The sequence below is a fragment of the Mytilus trossulus genome, chromosome 7, assembly GCF_036588685.1.
Source record: "Mytilus trossulus isolate FHL-02 chromosome 7, PNRI_Mtr1.1.1.hap1, whole genome shotgun sequence".
NCBI lineage: Eukaryota > Metazoa > Mollusca > Bivalvia > Mytilida > Mytilidae > Mytilus > Mytilus trossulus.
Genome location: NC_086379.1, coordinates 76,445,882 through 76,467,721, shown reverse-complemented (window position 1 = coordinate 76,467,721; position 21,840 = coordinate 76,445,882). Strand labels below are relative to the sequence as shown.

The following is a 21,840-nucleotide window of genomic DNA, read 5'->3' as shown; positions in this document are numbered from 1 at the left end:
TTATTGATAATTAAATTATCATAAATCCGTTTTATTGTTTTTTTAATGCCGCAACTTTGAAGAATCATCAAGATGCGAAGACTTTCCGATCTCTTCAAACATGTACACGAATTTCTGACAAACTTATCCCACAATTCCAATCCACGGGATAATTTTATAACCGCAAATCATAGTTGGGGATTATGCAGCACCAACATGAGGCACATTAGATGAAACGACACTCAACATGATAAAAACACTTTTAGAAGTATATATTAATAAATTGACTCACAGACCATGTGTGCACATATAAGCCGACTTGTACATCTAAATTAACGTACTTGCAACAGAAAATCTGTGAACCAGAAATCACTTATATTTTTTATAGAAGTTTCAACTTGGTTACTAACGTTTTCTGGTTTTATTGAGTTTAAATGATAAAACGTTAAAGAATGCTAAAAAGAAATTCATTCTTTACCAAACATTGCGTATACATCCGAATTATATCACACTATCAAAACGGAAATGAATAAATCAAATCGTATTCTGTTCAGAATTTTATACCAGTTGTATGTTACAATTTTGAATCACTATAATGCTTATTGCTCTCTTGTATATTTGTCAGCGTTGCTGAGTTGACTGTGGTTGACAGATGTAAAATGTGTATTGTTTAGACATAACACACCATAAGGTCACATCCAAGATGCACTAAAATTATTTTATCACTAACAGACGAGCCCAATAAAATACATTAAACTTCTGAACTATGCACTAACTGAGACGGTAGGTAATTAGGTACATTTGGGACCCGCATTGTGAACAACGGTAATAACTAATTAATACATATCGGATCCCATATGGATTCAAAATCTACATGTAATAAATAACGGATACATACTATAAATAATTTATTTACATTTTATTACATAGCCTCAACTTTTGGTGTTGGAAACCCTGGGTATGGTAATTTATCAGAGTCTTTTGCCTCAAAAAATGTGTATGATAACATTATCTCTTCTACTTTGTCCATGAAAGGGTCCTCCATAAACTCGGGATCAATGAAGAAAAACACTGGCATATCAACCTGAAAGAAACAAAATAAGTTAAGTTTTTAAAATTATAGGTTGGAATACTAAATTATTAATCTGAGTCCCTGGCCTAATCTACTTCGAGTCAGAGGCCTAATCTACTTCGAGTCAAAAGCCTAATCTACTTCGAGTCAGAAGCCTAATCTACTTCAAGTCAGAGCCTAATCTACTTCGAGTCAGAAGCCTTATCTACTTCGAGTCAGAAGCCTTATCTACTTCGAGTCAAAAGCCTAATCTACTTCAAGTCAGAAGCCTTATCTACTTCAAGTCAGAAGCCTAATCTACTTCGAGGCAGAAGCCTAATCTACTTCGAGTCAAAAGCCTAATCTACTTCAAGTCAGAAGCCTAATCTACTTCAAGTCAGAAGCCTAATCTACTTCGAGTCAGAAGCCTTATCTACCTCGAGTCGGAAGCCTAATCTACTTCGAGTCGGAAGCCTTATCTACTTCAAGACAGAAGCATAATCTACTTCGAGTCAAAAGCCTGATCTACTTCGAGTCAAAAGCCTAATCTACTTCGAGTCAGAAGCCTAATCTACTTCGAGTCAAAAGCCTAATCTACTTCGAGTCAGAAGCCTAATCTACTTCGAGTCAAAAGCTTAATCTACTTCGAATCAGAATTGTCTTGAACAGTGAGCAAATTATAGTTCGTTTACAGTCACATATTCGCTTTAACCAAGTGCTATGATTCAGTCCCCTCCATGTGTAGAGCATGCAATAGGTGTAGAATCTGTATGAATATGTTTCATTTTAGGTGATTGTCTGATATACTATATATATAGTGCAGTTAAATATGTTTAATATAGCCTCATAATCTAATGCATGGAATAAAAGAAGCCTATTTATTTCATCTATCTACTCAATTCATTTAACATATAGGAGTACCGTTTTTTTGGTTTTGACTAGATTAACCAGTATTTTGATCACGACTCCTTGGGACCATAGTGTATTACTGCATTTGGTGTATGAAAATATAAACTGCCGACATAAATGAAAATAGATATATATGTTCTTTGATCCTGTGATACCTTGCATTAACTGTTTACTAATAGTAGAAATTACTAAAGAAGCACAGTATGGAGAAGGATAAAAGATAAATATCTATTGTTTTGCTGTCTTATATTTATACAATTATTATGAATTCAAGCATAAATAATAGTCTAGACTTGAAATATCACAAGGTGTTCTCAAAAATGGTCTAAGAATTAACAAAATACATAGACACATTCATGCACAAATATGTATAAAACACTCTTACTGATTTGTGTACAAAAACTTTTTTCACGGAAGACTGAAGTATGTTTTTTAACAACTATCATATTCACACATTCATATATTTATAGACATTTAAGTATCATTTCATTGTATTTAAGATCATATGACTGAAGTTTCAAAGTTCAGGTATGTTGTGTTTTAAACTAAATGTGTCATTAGGAAAATAAACTCAACTACGATCGGATAGACCTATATATGGCTATAATATAAAAATAAGAAGATGTGGCATGCTTGCCAATGAAATCTCTTCAGAAGAGATCAAAATTACACAGAAATTCACAAATATAGGGTATCATACGACCTTCAACACTGAGCAAAGCCTATCACGCATCGTCCGCTATAAAAGCCCCCAAAATGACAAATGTTAAACAACTCAAACGAAAAAACTATCGGCCTAAATCATGTACAAATTACAAGTTTATAAAAAGTATTTTTAAAAGTAGATCACATTTTATGATCTTAAATGATATGATATTAAATATGTATGCAGCTTTCTTCCCTATAAACTACTTGACTGAAATCTGTCTTAAGAGCAACAAAAGTTTCTTCCTTGTTTAAGTGTTAAATTCAGATCAAAGTAACAACATCATGTCCTCTCTAAAACAACTACGTATATATATATATATCTGGCTTAGTGCCTGTTTACCCATCCGGTGTAGACTGGAAAATATTGTGTAACCCAATTATTTGTTAGATTATATTTTGGAAAGCTTACACATTTCCCGTTTTATACAGTCAACCTGCATCAAAACTAGCTACGGAACCGTAGCTCTTCCGCAAATAGTAAAAAAAATAACACAATGACCAAAGAGATCTGGTTCCGCAGCTAGTTTTGATGCAGTTGATATGATGCCCTTTTTACAAGTGCGATTGATTGTATGAAACGGGAAATGTGTAAATAGAAAAGCGCATCTAGTCAGACTGGAAGGTATTATACCCACTGGACATGCCATCTAATTCAAAATTGATTTCAAGTTCCAGCAACTGAACAAAATTGATTTTGCTGTTTATGATATTAATAGTACCCGTGTGCTCCACAAAAAGAACTGATAATACGTCAACTTACATATGTATTTTTTTAACTCTTGACTGGCAAAAAAAAACCCAATATCAAGTAAAACAGAATCGTGATGTTTCATAAAAGGAAATATAAGTGTTCCTATGATTAACTTTTTTCAATTTCAAAAAGGGTGTGGAAAACATGATTATATGGAGTTCCATTTTCTCTTAATAACATCATGTCATACAAGACTATTGATCGGAATAAAAGATAAGTTAGTGATATAATCTTAGTATGTAGGTATATAGATGTTTCTGTAATAAGTCATCACCTGTGTCTGCCCTCACCTGTTCAGTTATTGATCAATATTTGATGCAGATAGGGATTATCTACATCGATGTAGATAGCTATTTAATCTCTGGATCCTTAATGATGTGCCAGACAATCATATAGATATTTACTAACAATCGTGAATATTTCACATACATCTCTGATACATCAATTATTTTTAATCAAATGGAAAATATGATACTGGACAATATAGTTATACAAATTAAAAGTTCGACAGTCATTACTCTGTGCTTCCTAGACTTCTGCTAAAAATCTGCTTATAAAATCAAAGATCTGCATGGGTGAGACTATATGTAATGAACATAAAACCAAGGAATTGTATATTTAAATTTAAATATACAGTTCCTTGATAAAACACAACAAAATTGGCGAGTCACAAAATAGAAATTTTAGATTATGAATAGCCTCTGGTCTAGGGATTCATCAACTGGTACATGTACAAGATATATTTTGAATATAAATTTCAATCACAAAGATGAAAATTATGTCCGAATGATGATTTCCCCCTTCGTGTTACTGTGTTCTGTAATAGCAATCATGTTGATATGTTGACCATGTCATCGAACGCAACCTTTTAAGTTAACTCCCCCAAAATGCTAAGTATGGTATGGTTAGACATGCAAGTAGTTTCAGAGAAGGTTCATAAAGTTTAGGACCTTTGATAGAGTTTAGAATACAGAACAACGAAGAATGCGACCAGTGGACATGAATTAACTAGTGACCCAATGGGTCTATATTCTTTTATTGGGATCGTGTTGCTCACTCAGTCACTAGGTTAACAATCAAAAGTTGACACAGAGACGCCGAGTGATGTATAAGAGTGAGGTGAACATATCCTTGGTGAAAGAGGAGGAAAGGTTAGGACCCTTAGTTGATGGATCTTGGGTCGGCGTTGATTAGTCCGTAAATGGTGTTTTTTCCCGATCGACGAGCTTTGCAATTTATTAAAAGAAAAGACCCATAGCTTAGGAAGTGCAGATCGTTATGTTAATTTCTATTCACTGATTTTTCAGTTTGATCCTGCAAGTATCTTGTTAAAGCAGAAACTGCGTGACTCAAACTATTTATTTTTCAACAAAATTTACTGTCTCCAAAATTGGCAAACTGACAGCTAAGAGGTTACACATGCTATATCTTATCAGACACTTAAACTAACTTCCGACATCTTGATATAATTCTTAACACTTAAACATCACATTACATTCCTCGTCGACAAAATATTTATAATAAATGTTACTAAACTTGTGTGTAACACAATATGACATGTATTTTTTTTTTAGTTAATTGCTTGCATAAGTCAGCAAACTTGCTTTTTAAATTGACGCTAGAATATTGCATTTAACAAGTTTAATAATCAACTTATTCAATAAAAAAAGTCACGAAACATTACTTTCATAACATTATTGCATTAATCGGGTTAGAAATGTCTACAAGTATTTTAAATTACATGCATTTATAATCAATGATAACTGAACCATGCTTTTTATACATAAGAAAAAGAAAAGTTAATAAGTTCCACATTAACGACAAACAAGTCTATTTTCTGCAATCGTTGCAGCTTTTATAGAGCATATCATATGCTATGATTGTCCAATATTGATTTTTTTTTTTTTTTTACATAATAGTGACAAAGATCACTTTAAAAGGGCTTGCTAAAGCTTGCTCCCAAAAAATGAAAAAAAAACAAAACAACAATAGTTATATTTTAAACTTTGTACCTACAAAAGACATTATACCTCTTCATTTTCAAAATTCAGAACAAAGACACTCTTCGAATATCAATGCTCTTGAACTTTGAACTTGTTTTGGCTTTCAAATTATTTGAACTTAGCGTCACTGATGAGTCTTATGTCTGGTGTATCAAATTTTAAGCCTGGTACCTTTGATAACTATCATTGGTCCATTTGTGTTTTTTGTTCTGACACAAATGTTAGTGTAAGAAAATTATAGATTTTCAGGTTTTATTTTTTTTTTCATTTTCTGGTGTAATTTTTATCTTCCGAAAACATGGAATATGTTCACCATATCTACGGTCTACTGATACCAATGAATAAAATAGTTATACAACCCTGTTTATCATTAGTGAAGGCTAATTTATGTCGACATGTTTAATGGGATTACTGATTATCACGTTTAATTCATTAAATTTACTAATTTTCTCTCCGCACACCAATCTTAACTGTCTCAACCTTTGATAAAATATTAAATATTTTCAAATGCTGTTTCGTGAAAGAATTTGTTATGGAATTTACCATCATTTAACACAATATCCTTAATTCTCTTATTTGTTTTGAATATCATTATGTTAATCATTCAAACCTTCTTCGCGCGAGCGAAAGGATAAGTTTCATTTCACTTTTTGAGGATACTAAAACAAAAATTTGTTGTTTCAGCTGAACATCTATTTATAACAAAAGTTTGGAAATTCTTTACCTAGCTGAAATGATTCACTCTAGTCACTTATCAGCATTTGAATCTGTGTCAGACTTTCTTGCTTTATTACCATAGTAACAGAAACTTGATAGAAATTAAAATAAAGAGCAAACTTTAAACAGAAACACATACTTGTCATTGATTGATTTAGATTGTCATGTTTCATGATAGATCAAGTTCAATCGGCTAATTAACGTTAAACGATAATGATACTTCAATCAGTTAAATGATAGATAATGCAGCGATGCTGACTAGACGGTCAGATGAGGTCAATCAATGAGGTCAGCAACAGCATCATTATAAGTTCAATTTCAGGTTGTTAAAATTTCTCGACTATGATATATATGTATATAAGTTAATCAATAAGTAGTAATGTTTCTAAATGCAACCAATGATCATTCGTTTAAATCACAACACGACTGTCACTCAAAAATTCTCGGGGCGTTAGTAGTTTCAATCTAAGGGAGCCAACTCTATCTGGACTATAAGATGAACATAAATGACGTGCATCGTCTATTATTATATATGCATAGGAATACATATGTATATTATCAACAGTGTTGTCAACAAATGAAACTATTTTAAATTACTTAACGGCAATACCTACTCATGCACCTGGTTTTTATTCTGATCAACCGTTCTATGCACTAGTTCAAAGATTTGTTTTAATAACAGAAAAAATACATTTTCTAATAGTTAAAACTTGTAGCACATAAAGAGGCCCAAGCGCGATTGTTGACTTGTCACAGGACTTAGCATCGTCTAGGATTATAGACTTTTCCAAAGAAGTTAAAGATAGATTAAATCAAGACTAATCAAATACTGGAAATCTGTCTTAATATTATTGATGGAGAAAGCCTGAGTATAACCAACCTACGGTCAGCAATTCTAGTCGATTCAAAAGCAGGGTTCAAATTTACAACGTTTATGCTGAAAGGCTAGTGACGACGGTAGAAGAACTTGTTAGACAGGATTGTATTCTTTTTCATATGTGGGGCGATTTAGCTGTAAGCAGTGGGACGATTGTATTGCTTCCGTTTACAGTAACACACAGAGTCAGCATGAAATATAACGATCTATAATCATGGATCATTTCATGATTGCCTTGACAACAGGCCAATCTTTAAGATATCAGTTAATGTTTCATATTACAAGTTTTGCGATCTTATCAAGCATAATCTACATTGTGTTTTCTTGTTACATGTTGCGCACAAATCGGAAACAATATAATTGCTAGCAGCTTTGACCTTGTGTCTCTTGGTACTAGTGTTACAAGCTCGTCCCAACAATCTTCTAGCAGTCAGCAGCATCGGCCTACTGTGTCTTGGTTATCAGTGTTGCAAGCTCATCTGAACAATCATCTTGTAATCACCAGCATCGACCTAATGTGTCTTGGTAATCATTATTGCCAGCTCATCTGAACATTATTTTTGTAGCCGAAAGCATCGACATAGTGTGTCTAGGTTATCAGTGTTGCCAGCTCCTCTGAACGACCATCTTGTAGTCGGCAGTATGGACCTCATGTGTCTTGGTTGTCAGTGTTTTCAGCACCTCTGAAGAATCATCTTTTAGCCGGCAGCATCGACCTATTGTGTCTTGGCTATAAGTGTGGCAAGCTCTTCTGAATAATGTTTTTGTATTCAGCAGCATCAACCTAATGTGTCTTGGTTATAATTGTTGCAAGATAATCTGAACAATCATCTTGTAGCCGGAAGCATCGACCTCATGTGTCTTAGTTATCAGCGTTGTCAGCTCCTCCGAACAACCATCTTGTATTCGGCAGCATCGACCTCATGTGTCTTGGTTATCAGTTTTGCAAGCTCCTCGAACAATCATTTGTAACCGGCTGCATCGACCTTATGTGTCTTAGTTATCAGTGTTGCAAGATCCTCGAACAATCATCTTTTAGCCGGCAGCAATAAACCCCATGTGTCTTGGTTATCAGTGTTGAAAGCTCCTCTGAACAGTCATCTTTTAGCCGGCAGCATACACTCAATGTGTCTTGGTTATCAGTGTTGCAAGCTCCTCTGAACAATCATTTGTAAACGGCTGCATCGACCTTATGTGTCTTAGTTATCAGTGTTGCAAGCTCTTCGAACAATCATCTTTTAGCCGGCAGCAATAGACCCCATGTGTCTTGGTTATCAGTGTTAAAAGCTCCTCTGAACAATCATCTTTTAACCGGCAGCATAGACCCAATGTGTCTTGGTTATCAGTGTTGAAGGCTCCTCTGAACAATCATCTTTTAGTCGGCATCATAGACCCCATGTGTCTTGGTATCAGCGTTGTCAGCTCCTCCGAACTACCATCTTGTATTCGGCAGCATCGACCTCATGTGTCTTGGTTATCAGTTTTGTAAGCTCCTCGAACAATCATCTTTTAACCAGCAGCATCGACCTCATGTGTCTTATTTATCAGTGTTGCGAGCTCCTCGAACAATAATCTTTTAGCCGGCAGCATAGACCCCATGTGTCTTGGTTATCAGTGTTGAAAGCTCTTCTGAACAATCATCTTTTAGTCGGCAGCATAGACCCCATGTGTCTTGGTTATCAGTGTTGAAAGCTTCTCTCAACAATCATCTTTTAGTCGGCAGCATAGACCCAATGTGTCTTGGTTATCAGCATTGCAAGCTCATCTGAACAATCATCTTGTAATCTGCAGGATCAAAGTATAATGTTTCTTGGTTATTATTATTGCCAGCTCCTCTGAACAACCATCTTGTAGTCAACATCATCAATTTTATGTGTCTTGCCTATCATTGTTGCAAGCTCCTCTGAACAATCATCTAGTAATCGGCTGCATCGACATAATATGTCTTGGTTATCAGTGTTGCAAGCTCCTCTGAACAATCATTTTGTACCCAGCAGCATGGACCTAATGTGTCTTGGTAATCATTGTTGCCAAGTTATCTAAACAATCTCCAAGCTATAAGCATCAACATATTATCACCTGATATGAGTGAACATTGAAAACCTGTCCGAACAATCTCTTTTTTAGAAGCATCTACCCCTTTCTTTTATAGCCAAAGGTACTATTCCGAGAGAAAGAGATTAAGTTATAAAAATTGGCTCACAAAGTGCAACGACCTAGAGATATATTCACCTCATCTAAGCCATCTCATAGCTACCAGCATCAACCTTATACCTCCTGGTTACCAAATTTTTTTTTATACACAATTTAAACAATCTGTGTGTTAGTAGCAAATACTTGATGTTTCCTTGTGAAAAATGTTGCAATTGCACAAAAAATATCCACTTACGGGGCAGTATTGACAAAAAGCCTTCTTGTTAAAAAAGAGGGCTGAAAGATAACCAGAGGGCATCCAAACTCAAAGATCAAAAACATAAACTGACAATGCCATGGCTAAAACAGAAAAAGACAAATAATCAAATAAAAGTACACACCATAGAAAACTAAAGACTAAGCAACTCGAACCCCACTAAAAACTGAGGATGATCTCAGGTGCTCCAGAACGGTAAGCAGTTCCTGCTCCACATGTGGCACTCATCATGTTGCTCATGTTTATAAAATCCAGGTAAAGAGTCTAATTCGTGAAAAGGCAAGACTTTTGTCAACCTCTCTGAACAATTTCATAGACTATTTAGTATCTATTGACAAAGAATGTTGCCTTCTCGGTTAGAGAATATTTAATTTGAGAGTAAGGCTTATATACTGATATTGCCTACTTAGCTTATGTTGTCAATGCAACCAAACAATAACTCTTATAGATAAAAATACTCAAACTAAACACACACAAGAACAAATTACAACAATAAAACCATATTTCTACATAATTGTTGGTTGTTTCCCAGTAACTTATGAATAACTTCTCAAAACCATTTCTATCACCTATTTTCATTTTTATAGTCTCATAGTCTTAATATCCTTCTGATTTCTGTCATTCTCCAAATCAAATGAACTAGCTTGTCTTCTAATTACTAATGTTGTCAACCACTTTGATGTTAATAGAACTATCTTGTCTCCTCATCACTAGAGTTACAGACTAATCCCAACAAATTCCATGTTAACAGGACTATCTTGTCTTCTGGTCACTAGTTTTGACAACTATTCCATGTTTACAGTACTAGTTTGGCCTCATATCGATAGTTATGCTTCTGATAACTAGTTCTTCAACTAATCCAACAAGTTTCCATATTAACAGAACAATCTTAGCTTCTGATCATTTATAGTGTTAAAAGCTTATCCAACCAATTACTGGTTAACAGAACTATCTTGGCCTCAAATCACTAGTGATGTTAAATAATCCAAACAAATCAATGTATCAGAATTATCTTGGCTTCTGATCACTAGAGTTGCCAACTTTTCCAACAAATTCAATGTCAAAGGAACAACGTCTTCTCCAAATTTCTGTAGTTGCTAACTGTTCCTACCAATGTCCATGTTAACAGAACTACATTGGCTTCTAATCTCTAGTGTTGCCGAAATTAACATGTTAACAGTACTATTTTGACTTCATATCACTAGTTTGCCAACTTATCTTAACAGTTACTAAACTATCTTGGCTTTTGGTCACTAGTGTTGCTAACAATTCAAACCAGTTCCATGTGAACAAAACTATCTTGGCCTCTGATCACTGGTGCTTTCAACTAATCAAAGCAATTCCATGCTAACATAACAACCTTAGCTTTTGATCACTAGTGTTTCTAACTAATCAAAACAATCCATGATAACAGAACAACATTGGCTTCTGGTTACTTCAACTAGTGTTGCCAACTGATCTAACCAATTCAATGTTAACAGAACAACCTTGGCTTTTGATCACTAGTGTTGCCAACTTATTAAAACAATCCATATTAACTGAGTAAAATTGGCTTCTGGTTACTACAACTAGTGTTGCCACCTGATCTAACCAATTCAATGTTAACAGACCAACCTTGGCTTCTCATCATTAGTGTTGCCAACTAATAAAAACAATCCATATTTACTGAGTAAAACTGGCTTCTGGTTACTACAACTAGTGTTGCCAACTGATCTTACCAATTTAATGTTAACAGTCCAACCTTGGCTTTTGACCACTGGTGTTGCCAACTAATTAAAACAATCCATATTAACTGAGTAAAATTGGCTTCTGGTTACTACAACTAGTGTTGCCAACTGATCTAACCAATTCAATGTTAACAGAACAACCTTGGCCTCTCATCATTAGTGTTGCAAATTAATCTAACTAATTAAATGTTAACAGAACTAACTTGGTTTCTAATCACTAGCTATATAGTGTTGCCAACTAATCTAACCAACTTAATGTTAACAGAACTAATTTGGCTACTGATCACTGGTGTTGCCAATTAATCTAAATAAACATGTTAACAGAACTAACATGGCTTCTGATCACTGATGTCTCATGGTTTTAAGTACAGTTGTATTGCCTTCTCAATCAATTTAAACCCTTCTTCTAGATATTTAACATTAAAACAAATATCTCCTAGAAACTTAAGTCTGTTGCTGTTATATTATCCAGTAAACAGACTGTTTGTTAGAAATGTTACCATCTAATCTAACCAATTTATATAGTTAAACCTAAGGTCTACTGGTTAATTTTGAATACTGATTCTACTGATTTCTTACTACCAACATCTCCTCATAATAATGCTGCCTACTGGACCATCAAATCTCATTGTCAAAAGTACTACCCAATGTATCCAAAATACCATGGATAAGTGTATCATTGACTCAATAAAATAATCTCTACACTTATAATAATATTACAAATATTGCCTTCTAATTTTACAACATGTAAATTAATAGAAGGGTTAAATATCACAAGACTTGCCTTTTCATGGATCTAATCTGAAAACTTAATGTTTCCAGGAAACATAACTCTTTTGCACTGATTTTGGAAATCATTCAAGACCTATATTACAAGTTTTACAAAAATCTGTCAAGAATTGTACACATGAGAAGGGACATGATACAATTTCCATATAATCAATATTTCTAAGAGACATAACTCTTTTAAAATAATTGATCTGCACTGATTTTTGACTTGTCCAAGACATTGCTGATATAAACCTATGACATAATTTTCATAAAAATCTGGCAGAGCAGAAAATGTTAAACGGCTAACAAAACCTAAACGACAGTATTTCTATGTTCCAACAAAAACAGTTACTTACACAAGGTTATTACAACTACAAGGACACACAGGGGTGACAGCACCTGAGTGCTTTAAAGATGAGAGTTACTTACACCAGGTTATTACAACTTCAAGGACACAGGGATGACAGCACCTGCGTGCTTTAAAGATGAGAGTTACTTACACCAGGTTATTACAACTTCAAGGACACAGGGATGACAGCACCTGCGTGCTTTAAAGATGAGCACCAATATTACAACTACAAGGACACAGGGGGTGCTTTAAAGGGAAAATTCACGATTTTTTACTTATGGTTTAAATATGTTCATTATGACATAATATATATATTCACAAAGTTTTATCGCTATATGTGCAGTAATAAAGGAGAAATTCAATATTTAATGAAAAAATATTAACTACTTCCTGTAGGTCGTGACGTTTTCTCCTGGTTTTTGCATGCCGGGATTTAAAATACAATCATTAAAAGTCTTGGTTTTTAATCATATTTTAACGTAATCGTAAGCGCGCCGATGACTTGTGCTTTATCTAAATAACCATCCGATAATAAGAAGATAAAACGCACAGACGTTCAATTGTACATATTCATGAGATAAATTTTCTATGTTAAAGGTATATATTCGAATTATTTTTGTAGACAACACAAAAAGTTATAAATTTATTTTTAATTAATATATTTTCGGACTGATAAGGTGAACAAAGTAAAGTACAATAATCTGTGAAAAACAATATGTTGGTGTACTCTTATTGACCTTTTACTATCTCTGCTATGACTTGGTTGATACGATGTGTGTATTCACGGTTCTGTGGCAATACTCGTAGATGGCTTGTTGAAAGGTAAATTGTTATTTGCACTTCGGTATTTAACCACGCCTCTAGGGCACACCTTGCCAGGTGTGACTGTCTATTCGGATCAGTGAATTATAAGACAAGGGAGTATTTAATACACATATTTAAAATATATATTCAAGTTGGTGACAAATAAAAATTGATCGCCGTGGAATTATTTAATTATGTTTGGTGCTATTATTTATTTGAATTCAAATAAGTTAATTTACTAAGAAATACACAATTTTCGGTTAAAGACGGGAAACTTAAATCATATGTCCGGTTGAAATGATTTACACCTTTTGTCCTTGATTGATGTCTAATAAAAAGGAGAACTTAGAAATTATAAATAGCTTTACCAAAGTATTTTTATTTGTCTTTATTAGGCAAATAAATGAATGAGAACACTTAGATTTAGACTTTTTAAAAGCCACGTATAAATTAATAACTGGAACTCACTGAAGATAACTCTACCGAAGCGGAATATGATATGAACGAATAAAGAAAAAATATTTTTCTACTTGAGAAGTTTTAAAAAATTGACAGCAAATTTAAGGTCTTCTTGGAATGGAGTCGAAAAATTACGAATAGATATTCTTTATCAAGTGTGAAAAACGTCAACCAATCATAATCGGGGACGACCTTATTAAAATAGTCTTCGTCTCACAATGTATAATACTTAATAACTATTTGACCAAAGATGTTTAAAAACAAAAGACAACGAATTTAATGTCATCTTTCCCTATTTTTGAATGTAATTATAAGTCTGTTCAACTGGCAAGAATACCCCTAAAGCGGACAAATATCTGACAAGCAGTTTATTCTTTAAATTTGCTGTCATTGAATACTAGTATCAAGAAAGAAAATAAATCCCGAAAATGATTTGAAACTTTAATACTCAATAGCTTTCCTAGAAAATATTCACATCCCTCGGGGATTATTAGTGTACGTCCAGTTGCATATGTCGGAACAATTGTGGTGATGACGAATTTCTTTCTTTATTCGAGAACAATCTAATTGATATATAAATCTGTGATTTTACTATGTTCATAACTTCGATGAACCAAAGGGTCCTCTTCTTCTTCTTTTGGTATACAATAGTCTATCGAATTGGATGATTACATACTGTTGGTATACGTGGAATAGTCTATTTACAAAACTTTTACCCCAATTTGCACAAAATGTATGTTTCTTTCTTATGTTCAATGTATACATGTATATATTTTAAATTGCGCTGTAGTTCCGTAACTTTCTATCCGGGCGTATAAACGAATCGTCGACAAGTGCGCACATTTTTTTAATCAACATTTTTGGAATGATCCAACTATGTCCTTTACTATTGACAACAAGTAAATATTACATTTTCCCAGAGACGTCTCTGATTTTCCCAAATTAACCCTTGGAAAAAATACGTATATTTGTATATCTTCAATTTTTTTTTTTTTGTATCATTTTTTTTTTTATAAATAATATTCTTTACACCAGAAATTTTATTTATAAACAAGCGTATGAGTTAAGTAATGACTAGTATATTATATCACGTTCGGACACGCAAGACAGAGATGTATATTATACATGCAACTGATAGTTGAAAATGGAAAGTTATAAGTTATCGGCCGGGTACACTGATCAATACCTACAGAAGTGAAACGATGCATGAACTTGCAAGTCCGACAGGAAATCGCTTGAATACCTGGACGTGTCACCTTACACCCCTCACAATACCTTTGGAAGTAATACCTTAAGCCATGCGGGTGATCAGTGGAGCGAAGATCCTAATTTATTTGAATAAAGTATATTACTTTAAAGAATTATGAACGAATTAGATTTTCGAAAACAATTTTCACGGAACACTTATTTATGATTTGAACTTTGACTTTTTAACTAATTCCAATATAAACAGTTTAAAAATAACAGACTATATGGTTATTAAAAAAATAAGAACATTTTCTGTATCAAGTTAGTTAGTCCAAGGATTTGTATAGTTAGATCTAACTATACAAATCCTTGGTTAGTCAGATAAAACAACCGTACGATTGACAAGATATCGACACGTAATTAAGACTACATCGGTTACTGTAGTTTTGTTTCTTTGTGGTTTATAGACATATCGTGATTTTTATTTGGACAAGATAACAAAATGGCGGAAGGCAAAGAACTGATACTCAAAATTTAAAATCGATGGTGATCTCTTATCTAGCGGAATAAAACTTTAATATTTATAAATTTGAGCATTTTTATACAGAATGGACATAATATCAATTTTTGATTTTTTTGCGAAGTTTCCCTTTAAAGATGAGCACCAATATTACAACTACAAGGACACAGGGTTACAGAACCTGAGTGCTTTAAAGATGAGCACTAATAATGAAAAAAATATTTTTTATAGTCATTTAAAAATTTTGAACATACCTCTTCCTTTGGATTTAATCTTTGTTCTTCAAAACAGAAACACTAAAAATGTAAATATATGTATAATCAACATTTGTAATGAATCCTTCCTAGAATTTCTCTTGAACAAAAAACAAATACAATAAATATGAAGTTGTTGCTGACAAACATAATAAATAACGACAACACCAGTGTAACCAAAATCTAAATATTTACGATTCAATTGCACCAATTTCAAGAAGCAATTGTCAAAGGGGAGACAACCAGTATATTTATTTTTTTCATTTTTTCATTTACATTACCTTTCCTAAATTTTTTAGAAGTACATATTTATTGATATATAATCATGCCTGTTTCAATTTCTGGGTTCCTAACAGTATCCCGCAATAAAAGGACAATTTCATCAAACATGACAAAAACGTTAAAGTTCTCATAATTCATGCTAAAATGTTCAATTAAGAATTGAATGCTACTTTCTATAACCTTATTGGGGTGTAAAAGCATTGACTGAAGTGCATGAGAATGTGTGCACAATCAATGTTTTTGACCCCCACCCCCATAAAAAAATATAAAAAAGAAGCTCTACAACAAATTTAAGAGTATTAAACATCAAGCTGCATGACTGTTTTACAGTGTACTATTTTAACCTTGTTATGGACAGCAAATGCTGTCAAATCAGTTATATTATATACAAAAATATCATACGATCATGGAGTGACAAATGAATGTTTTAGCCAATCAAAATTACAGATTTTAAGGAAACATACATGTAATTTAATTATTTTATGATATCTACAATATAATTGGCTTACTTGTATTTTATTGAAGTATTGTCCTGCTTCCCAGGGTTCTATACTGTATGTAGATATACCTATTATAGGTTTGTCTGTTGGGTTTGTTGCTTTGTAGAAGGCTAAGGCTGTTTCACCAGGCACGACCTGTGGAAATATATGTGTATCATTATATACAACACAAAACATTTGATTCACCTTCGGCATAAAAAATATTAGCACCATCAAACTACAAACTCAAAAGGACTTGTATCAGGTAGGCTTCACAAATGCTTTTATTGATTTTAGTCTTCAGGAATATCATCTACAGTTGACATGGCCTGGAAGGAAGTCAAGCCTTGAAATGGCTTTCAAGATACTTTTGGTATGTACTAAATTTACATCTTATTTAGGCTACAATATCTTTCAGTGACAATTACAAGTGGAGCAGGATCTGCTTGCCTTTCTGGAGCACCTGAGATCACAGATAGGTTTTCGTGGGGTTCTTGTTGCTTAATTTTAGTTTTCTATGTTGTGACTTGTGTACTTTTATTTGTCTTTTTCTTTTCTAGTCATGGCCTTGTCATTTTTTTTCAGTCTATGAGTTTGACTGTCCCTTTGGTATCTTTCAGCCCTCTTTTATCATTAATTTCATCAGACAACATATCAAGCTTCCACAATATCCTCCTTTTATGTAAATCAATTGTATCTGATTTTATGCCCTTTATGGGCCCTGTAATTTGGGAAATAAAAATATTCTATTCTGTTCTATTCTATTCACAAGAAAAGAGATTGCCTTTACTATATTAAAGAATTCTGTAAGGAGTGAAATTCCACAAATAGATTATAAATGAAGTCTTTTGACCTGTGTACTAAATGCTTAAAGTGTTATCAAGTATTTACCATACTGTATGAATTTTGATTGACAGGCCATCTTGCTTTCACAAAAGCCAAAAAAGTTTTGAAAGAATTTTTTAAAGGTCCAAGTTGCAACTACCAATTTTGAATCAAATTTTTTATATGACTTATCTAACTTGACACAAAATTGGTGTCAGCTGTGAATGGTCGATACCAGGTCTAACAAATTACATACCCTGACTTCTGTTTGTTGTGGTTTAAAGTTCCACTGCATAGAGGCATATTTCTCCGCAGAAAACCTTATAACGATGGGTCTATCTCTTACAGGTTTCATCATTTCAACCTTTTCTATTTTACCAGCAATTGCTGTGCCCCCAACTCCTGTGGCCTACAATGAAAATGAAACAATGTCTTATTTTATTTTCACTTTATTTCTGCAAGATTTAGACATGAATTTAACTTAGTGATACAATATTAATGATTTGATTGTGCAAGATCGTGTAATGAATCTAACTAGGTGAAACAATTAACTGATTCGCATTGGGTAAATCTCTGAATATATATATATGTCAATAATATTTTGATAGCATAAAAATCCTGACATCAAAGATACCAGGCAAATCATATTGAACTCCAGACACGCCTTTCAACTACAAAATACATCAGGATAATCAAATGGTTTAATGTTTAAGAGGTTAATTAACTTACCTGACAAAGTATTCTGTATAATGGTACCATTGCATAGGCTGCACCTATCATAAATATCCCACCAGCCATTGCATACATGATTGTACTTCTATGATTACTTTGATTACTTTGTTTTGTTGTAAGCTGTCTATAAATTATCACTTTTTTAATATGTATTTGTTTTTGTAACACTGTTTTACATTTTGTAATGCAAACATTGTGGAAAGCTCGATTAGAAAAAGATCTGTTCAGTGTATTTAAATTTTTCAATAACGAGGAGCAACAGCGGGTTGAAATCTTCATACATGTCAGGACTGCCATTTTGTCTTGCTTTCAGTTTTAACTTTTCCTGAAAAAAAAGCAAAGAAATATTATCAAACAATGATATTAATTTTCAATGAATATCAAACTTTACAATTTCTGAACCAGAAAGTACACACTAACTGACTAAGTAACAAAAAATCATGAATTTCTAATTGGACACTTAAACTTGTGTAGTGTTAATTTGTTAAAATAACGATTGGAATATCAACTGATAGATGAAATATCAATTCACCAAAATCATTTATAAACATGATAAATGTATTTAGTCAATAAACAAGATAGATATCAGACGGATATTTTTCTGCAAACAAGGGGGAGCTGATATAATCTCAATAAACATGATAAAGTGCTACGTTTTTCCTGTTTCATAATTGTAAAATATGTATTATCGAATATTTTGTCTTGAAATTGTACAAAGCAAGAACATTTGATACATCATCTCGCTTCAGATTCTATCATTTTTATATAGCAAAGCTACAGGTTGACTTTATAACAAAACAATCACAGTACTAAAAGATGAAATATACCGGTATGGGTCAAATTAAATACCTATGTAATGAATCACAAAATCGGAGTAGGTGTGTTCGAATAGCTATTTTGTTTTATTAAAAATATTTGACGACAGTCTTTAAAGTCGAATGATGAACAAGAGGCTGTCACAACGACAGCAAACCGGATTTATTAACATTTATTTGTGTCCTGGCAATATCACAAGAACCATTACTGATGAATGGTGAAAGTGAACATCGTCAATATCAAATTTGACCTCTATTTTGTCATCAGTATCAACTTATTAAAATTTGAAAAGCTTAGATTGAATAGTTCATGAGTAAATGCAATAACGTGAATGGAAACGACATTTTACGATCTTTCAAGAACCATAACTCCTGAACGATAAAAGTCAAAATCATCATTTTTGAACTTGACCTCTATTTTGTCATCAGTAACAACATATAAAAATTTCAAAAGCTTTGGTTGAATGGTTCATGAGAAAATGCATGGACACGACTGGAAACACCATTTTTCAATCTTTCAAGAACCATAACTCCTGAACGGTAAAAGTCAAAATCGTCATTATTGATCTTGACCTCCATTTTGTTATCAGTAACAACAATGAACATATTAAAATTTGGGAAGCTTTTGTAGAACAGTTCATTGGTAAATGCACGGACACGACTGGAAACTCCATTTTTCAATCTTTCAAGAACCAAAATCAAAATCGTCATTATTGAACTTGACCTCCATTTTGTCATCAGTAACAACATATAAAAATTTGGGAAGCTTTGGTAGAACGGTTCATGATTTAATGCACTGACAACATTTGATTGCCGCCCGCCCGACCGCCGTACATCCCCAAATCAATAACTGACATTTTTGTCACAAAATCCGGTTAAAAAGCATATCTTCAAAAAAAAATAAAAAAAATATGGCTTCCATTTCTACGATTGCGCTTTATATTTGTCATCATGTGATGTTTAAAATTTTAGTGTCCTTAACCTCAAACATAAATGTAAGGCCCAATTAAATTTAAGTATGATGTAAACAAGCTGATGCCATGCTTGAGCAAACATTGATACAAACAAAGCAAGCAAGCCAAACAAAGATTTGTCTTGCTAGCTGTTGTGCCAAAGCTGTTTAACTAAATTTTCTTTCGTGATAGAAGTTATTACGTTGTTTAATGCACATAGTTTGTGCAGTTCATTTTTATATTTCATAATTCCCGCAATATTTTGGTAATGATTTTACCGGGAGTTGGTAGCACATTTTAGGTTGTCATTCACGACTCAGATGTTATGCGGAGTAATTTTCATAGGAACTGCAAAACAAATCAATTATATATGTTAAAGTTGTATGGAATTACCTTTTACACATTCATTTATAACGATAATCTTTCATAATTGTAGCCTTTTGCTACACAGCGTTCATGTTTACATTGTTACCGTTAACCGGAAGTAGGGAATATCTATTTTTGTGTATTAACTTTGTAAACTAGGTCAACTATAGTGAGTTTCAAATTCGGATTGCTAACGATCAGCTGCTTTACGAACTTCAGATAAAAACTCATAGATTAGTTATTTTATATTCAATTCAATTCAATTCAATATTTTATTGGAAAGAGCACAATAGAGGCGTGATCCAAATACAGACAATTATAATATTAAAACAACATATAAATGAAATAAAGATTCATGTAACAAGTCATGAGCCAATTCTATGTATACAAATACATTATAGACTGATATTGATACCATAGACTTATATTTCAGTATTATTATAGATTTTCGTATATTTACTTAAAACACACAATACAAGATATTTATATATATATATATGTATATGCACAAACTACTGTAAAAGATTATTATCTGATGAAACGGTATGGTGGTCTCTCAAATCAAGAGCTTCTTCAATATACATACAAATAGATTTTAATTCCTTTTCAGACATAGGATTTAACATTTTGGTAAAATTTTCATCCAAATTATTTGAATTAATATCATTTATTTTATATTTAGATCTAATGTTTTTATATTGCGGACATTCAATCAAGAAATGAATCTCATTTTCAATTTTTTCTGTGCAAAATTTACAAAATCTCTCATTAGATGGTATTTTTGGTCTTGCATACCTCCCAGTTTCTATTGCTAATGAGTGTGCACTTATTCTTAATTTAGTGAGTTTTTTTCTAAGGTATTTAGGAATATTAAAATTTAAATATTCTTGTTGTTTAAATTTAGTATAAATTTTACTAAAAAATAAAAGTTTACCACAGTTTCCATCTTTTATCTTAGAAAGTTCAAAAATAATTTTATTTTTGTAGAAATCTTCTAGTTTCTGTTTGAAATTAATATTACAATGCTTGTTAAAGGATATTCCAATATATTTCATTAATTCAGATAGTTATATAGGTAATTGAATACGTAGAGAATATTTAAATACTATTTATTGTAAATTTCAATAAATTTATTTCTGTTATAATAAACGGAATATATTTTACACCAGTTTTTCATTCATTGCTTTGAAATTGGTAAACTTGATAAATGGTCGGCGCTACACTAGCATTAATGTAAAAGCTGTAATGTTTAGAATAAAACGGTTGACCTGAGGACATGGCCCAGAGCCAATGGTACAAGTCAACAGATTGCTGGAAAATCATTTTGTACATTTTTTGCTTTATTAAGTGGTCAAATGAGTGGGACCAATTTAGCATTAATTTACCAGAATTGGCTAAGATATCAATGATGCACATCCTTCCTACTATTAAAATCCTTGACAGAACAATCCATACACAAGACCTCATGAAGTGTTTTTAAATCACTAGTACATCTATTATTGGAATCTTATAAGTTCATTTATCAATTGCTTCTTATTGAATACATTTTCATTAAAATTCTAAACTCTCAAAGGTTGCATAACATATTTCTTTTACCAGTTGTTTACCAGAATTATACAGAAAATCAATTGAAAAGCTTACACTTACATGTAAAATAAGAAGTCTTTTATGTTTAGATTAAAAATGCGTTTATCTGTATACTTTTACACAATATACCCTCGAATTATAGAGTAAAACAGTCTTCTTATATCTGTTGTTTCACTTTTCTGACTTTCATAACGAAATAATTTTGTGGATACGTTAAATGTAGGTGTGTTCCGAAGGTAGTGGGTTGTTTCGGCCCTATTCCCGGCTCGCTCTGTTTCAGTTCGCCACTGAACGTGAGTAATTTCGTCCCGGTAATGTGGGAGT

General features: G+C 32.7%; 1 protein-coding gene across 4 annotated transcripts; it reads right to left on the bottom strand.

Moving 5' to 3' along the window:
• Positions 1-872: 872 nt before the first annotated feature.
• On the bottom strand, positions 873-21,742 carry LOC134725844 (cytochrome c oxidase assembly protein COX11, mitochondrial-like). Of its 4 annotated transcripts, none has more exons than XM_063590069.1 (6): positions 21,631-21,742; positions 17,793-18,120; positions 17,320-17,472; positions 16,269-16,394; positions 15,478-15,519; positions 873-1,063 (listed from the first exon to the last, which is right to left on the bottom strand). In XM_063590069.1, the coding sequence occupies exons 2-6, from the start codon at positions 18,090-18,092 to the stop codon at positions 902-904; spliced, it is 783 nt and encodes a 260-aa protein (XP_063446139.1). In that variant the 5' UTR covers positions 18,093-18,120; positions 21,631-21,742; the 3' UTR covers positions 873-901. The 4 variants fall into 4 exon arrangements, with proteins under 4 accessions (XP_063446139.1, XP_063446138.1, XP_063446137.1 ...); XM_063590068.1 differs by having other exon boundaries at positions 21,646-21,740; XM_063590067.1 differs by having other exon boundaries at positions 21,577-21,734.
• Between the last annotated feature and the right edge of the window lie 98 nt (positions 21,743-21,840).

Bases quoted from the DNA above. Each gene is read 5' to 3' on its own strand.
- LOC134725844 (XM_063590069.1), bottom strand. From the start codon at position 18,092: ATGGCAGTCCTGACATGTATGAAGATTTCAACCCGCTGTTGCTCCTCG. The intron at 17,473-17,792 runs GTAAGTTAATTA...TTTTCATTGTAG, and splicing joins TATACAGAATACTTTGTCAG to GCCACAGGAGTTGGGGGCAC. The intron at 1,064-15,477 runs GTATGTTCAAAA...TGTTTCTTTCAG, and splicing joins GATTAAATCCAAAGGAAGAG to GTTGATATGCCAGTGTTTTT.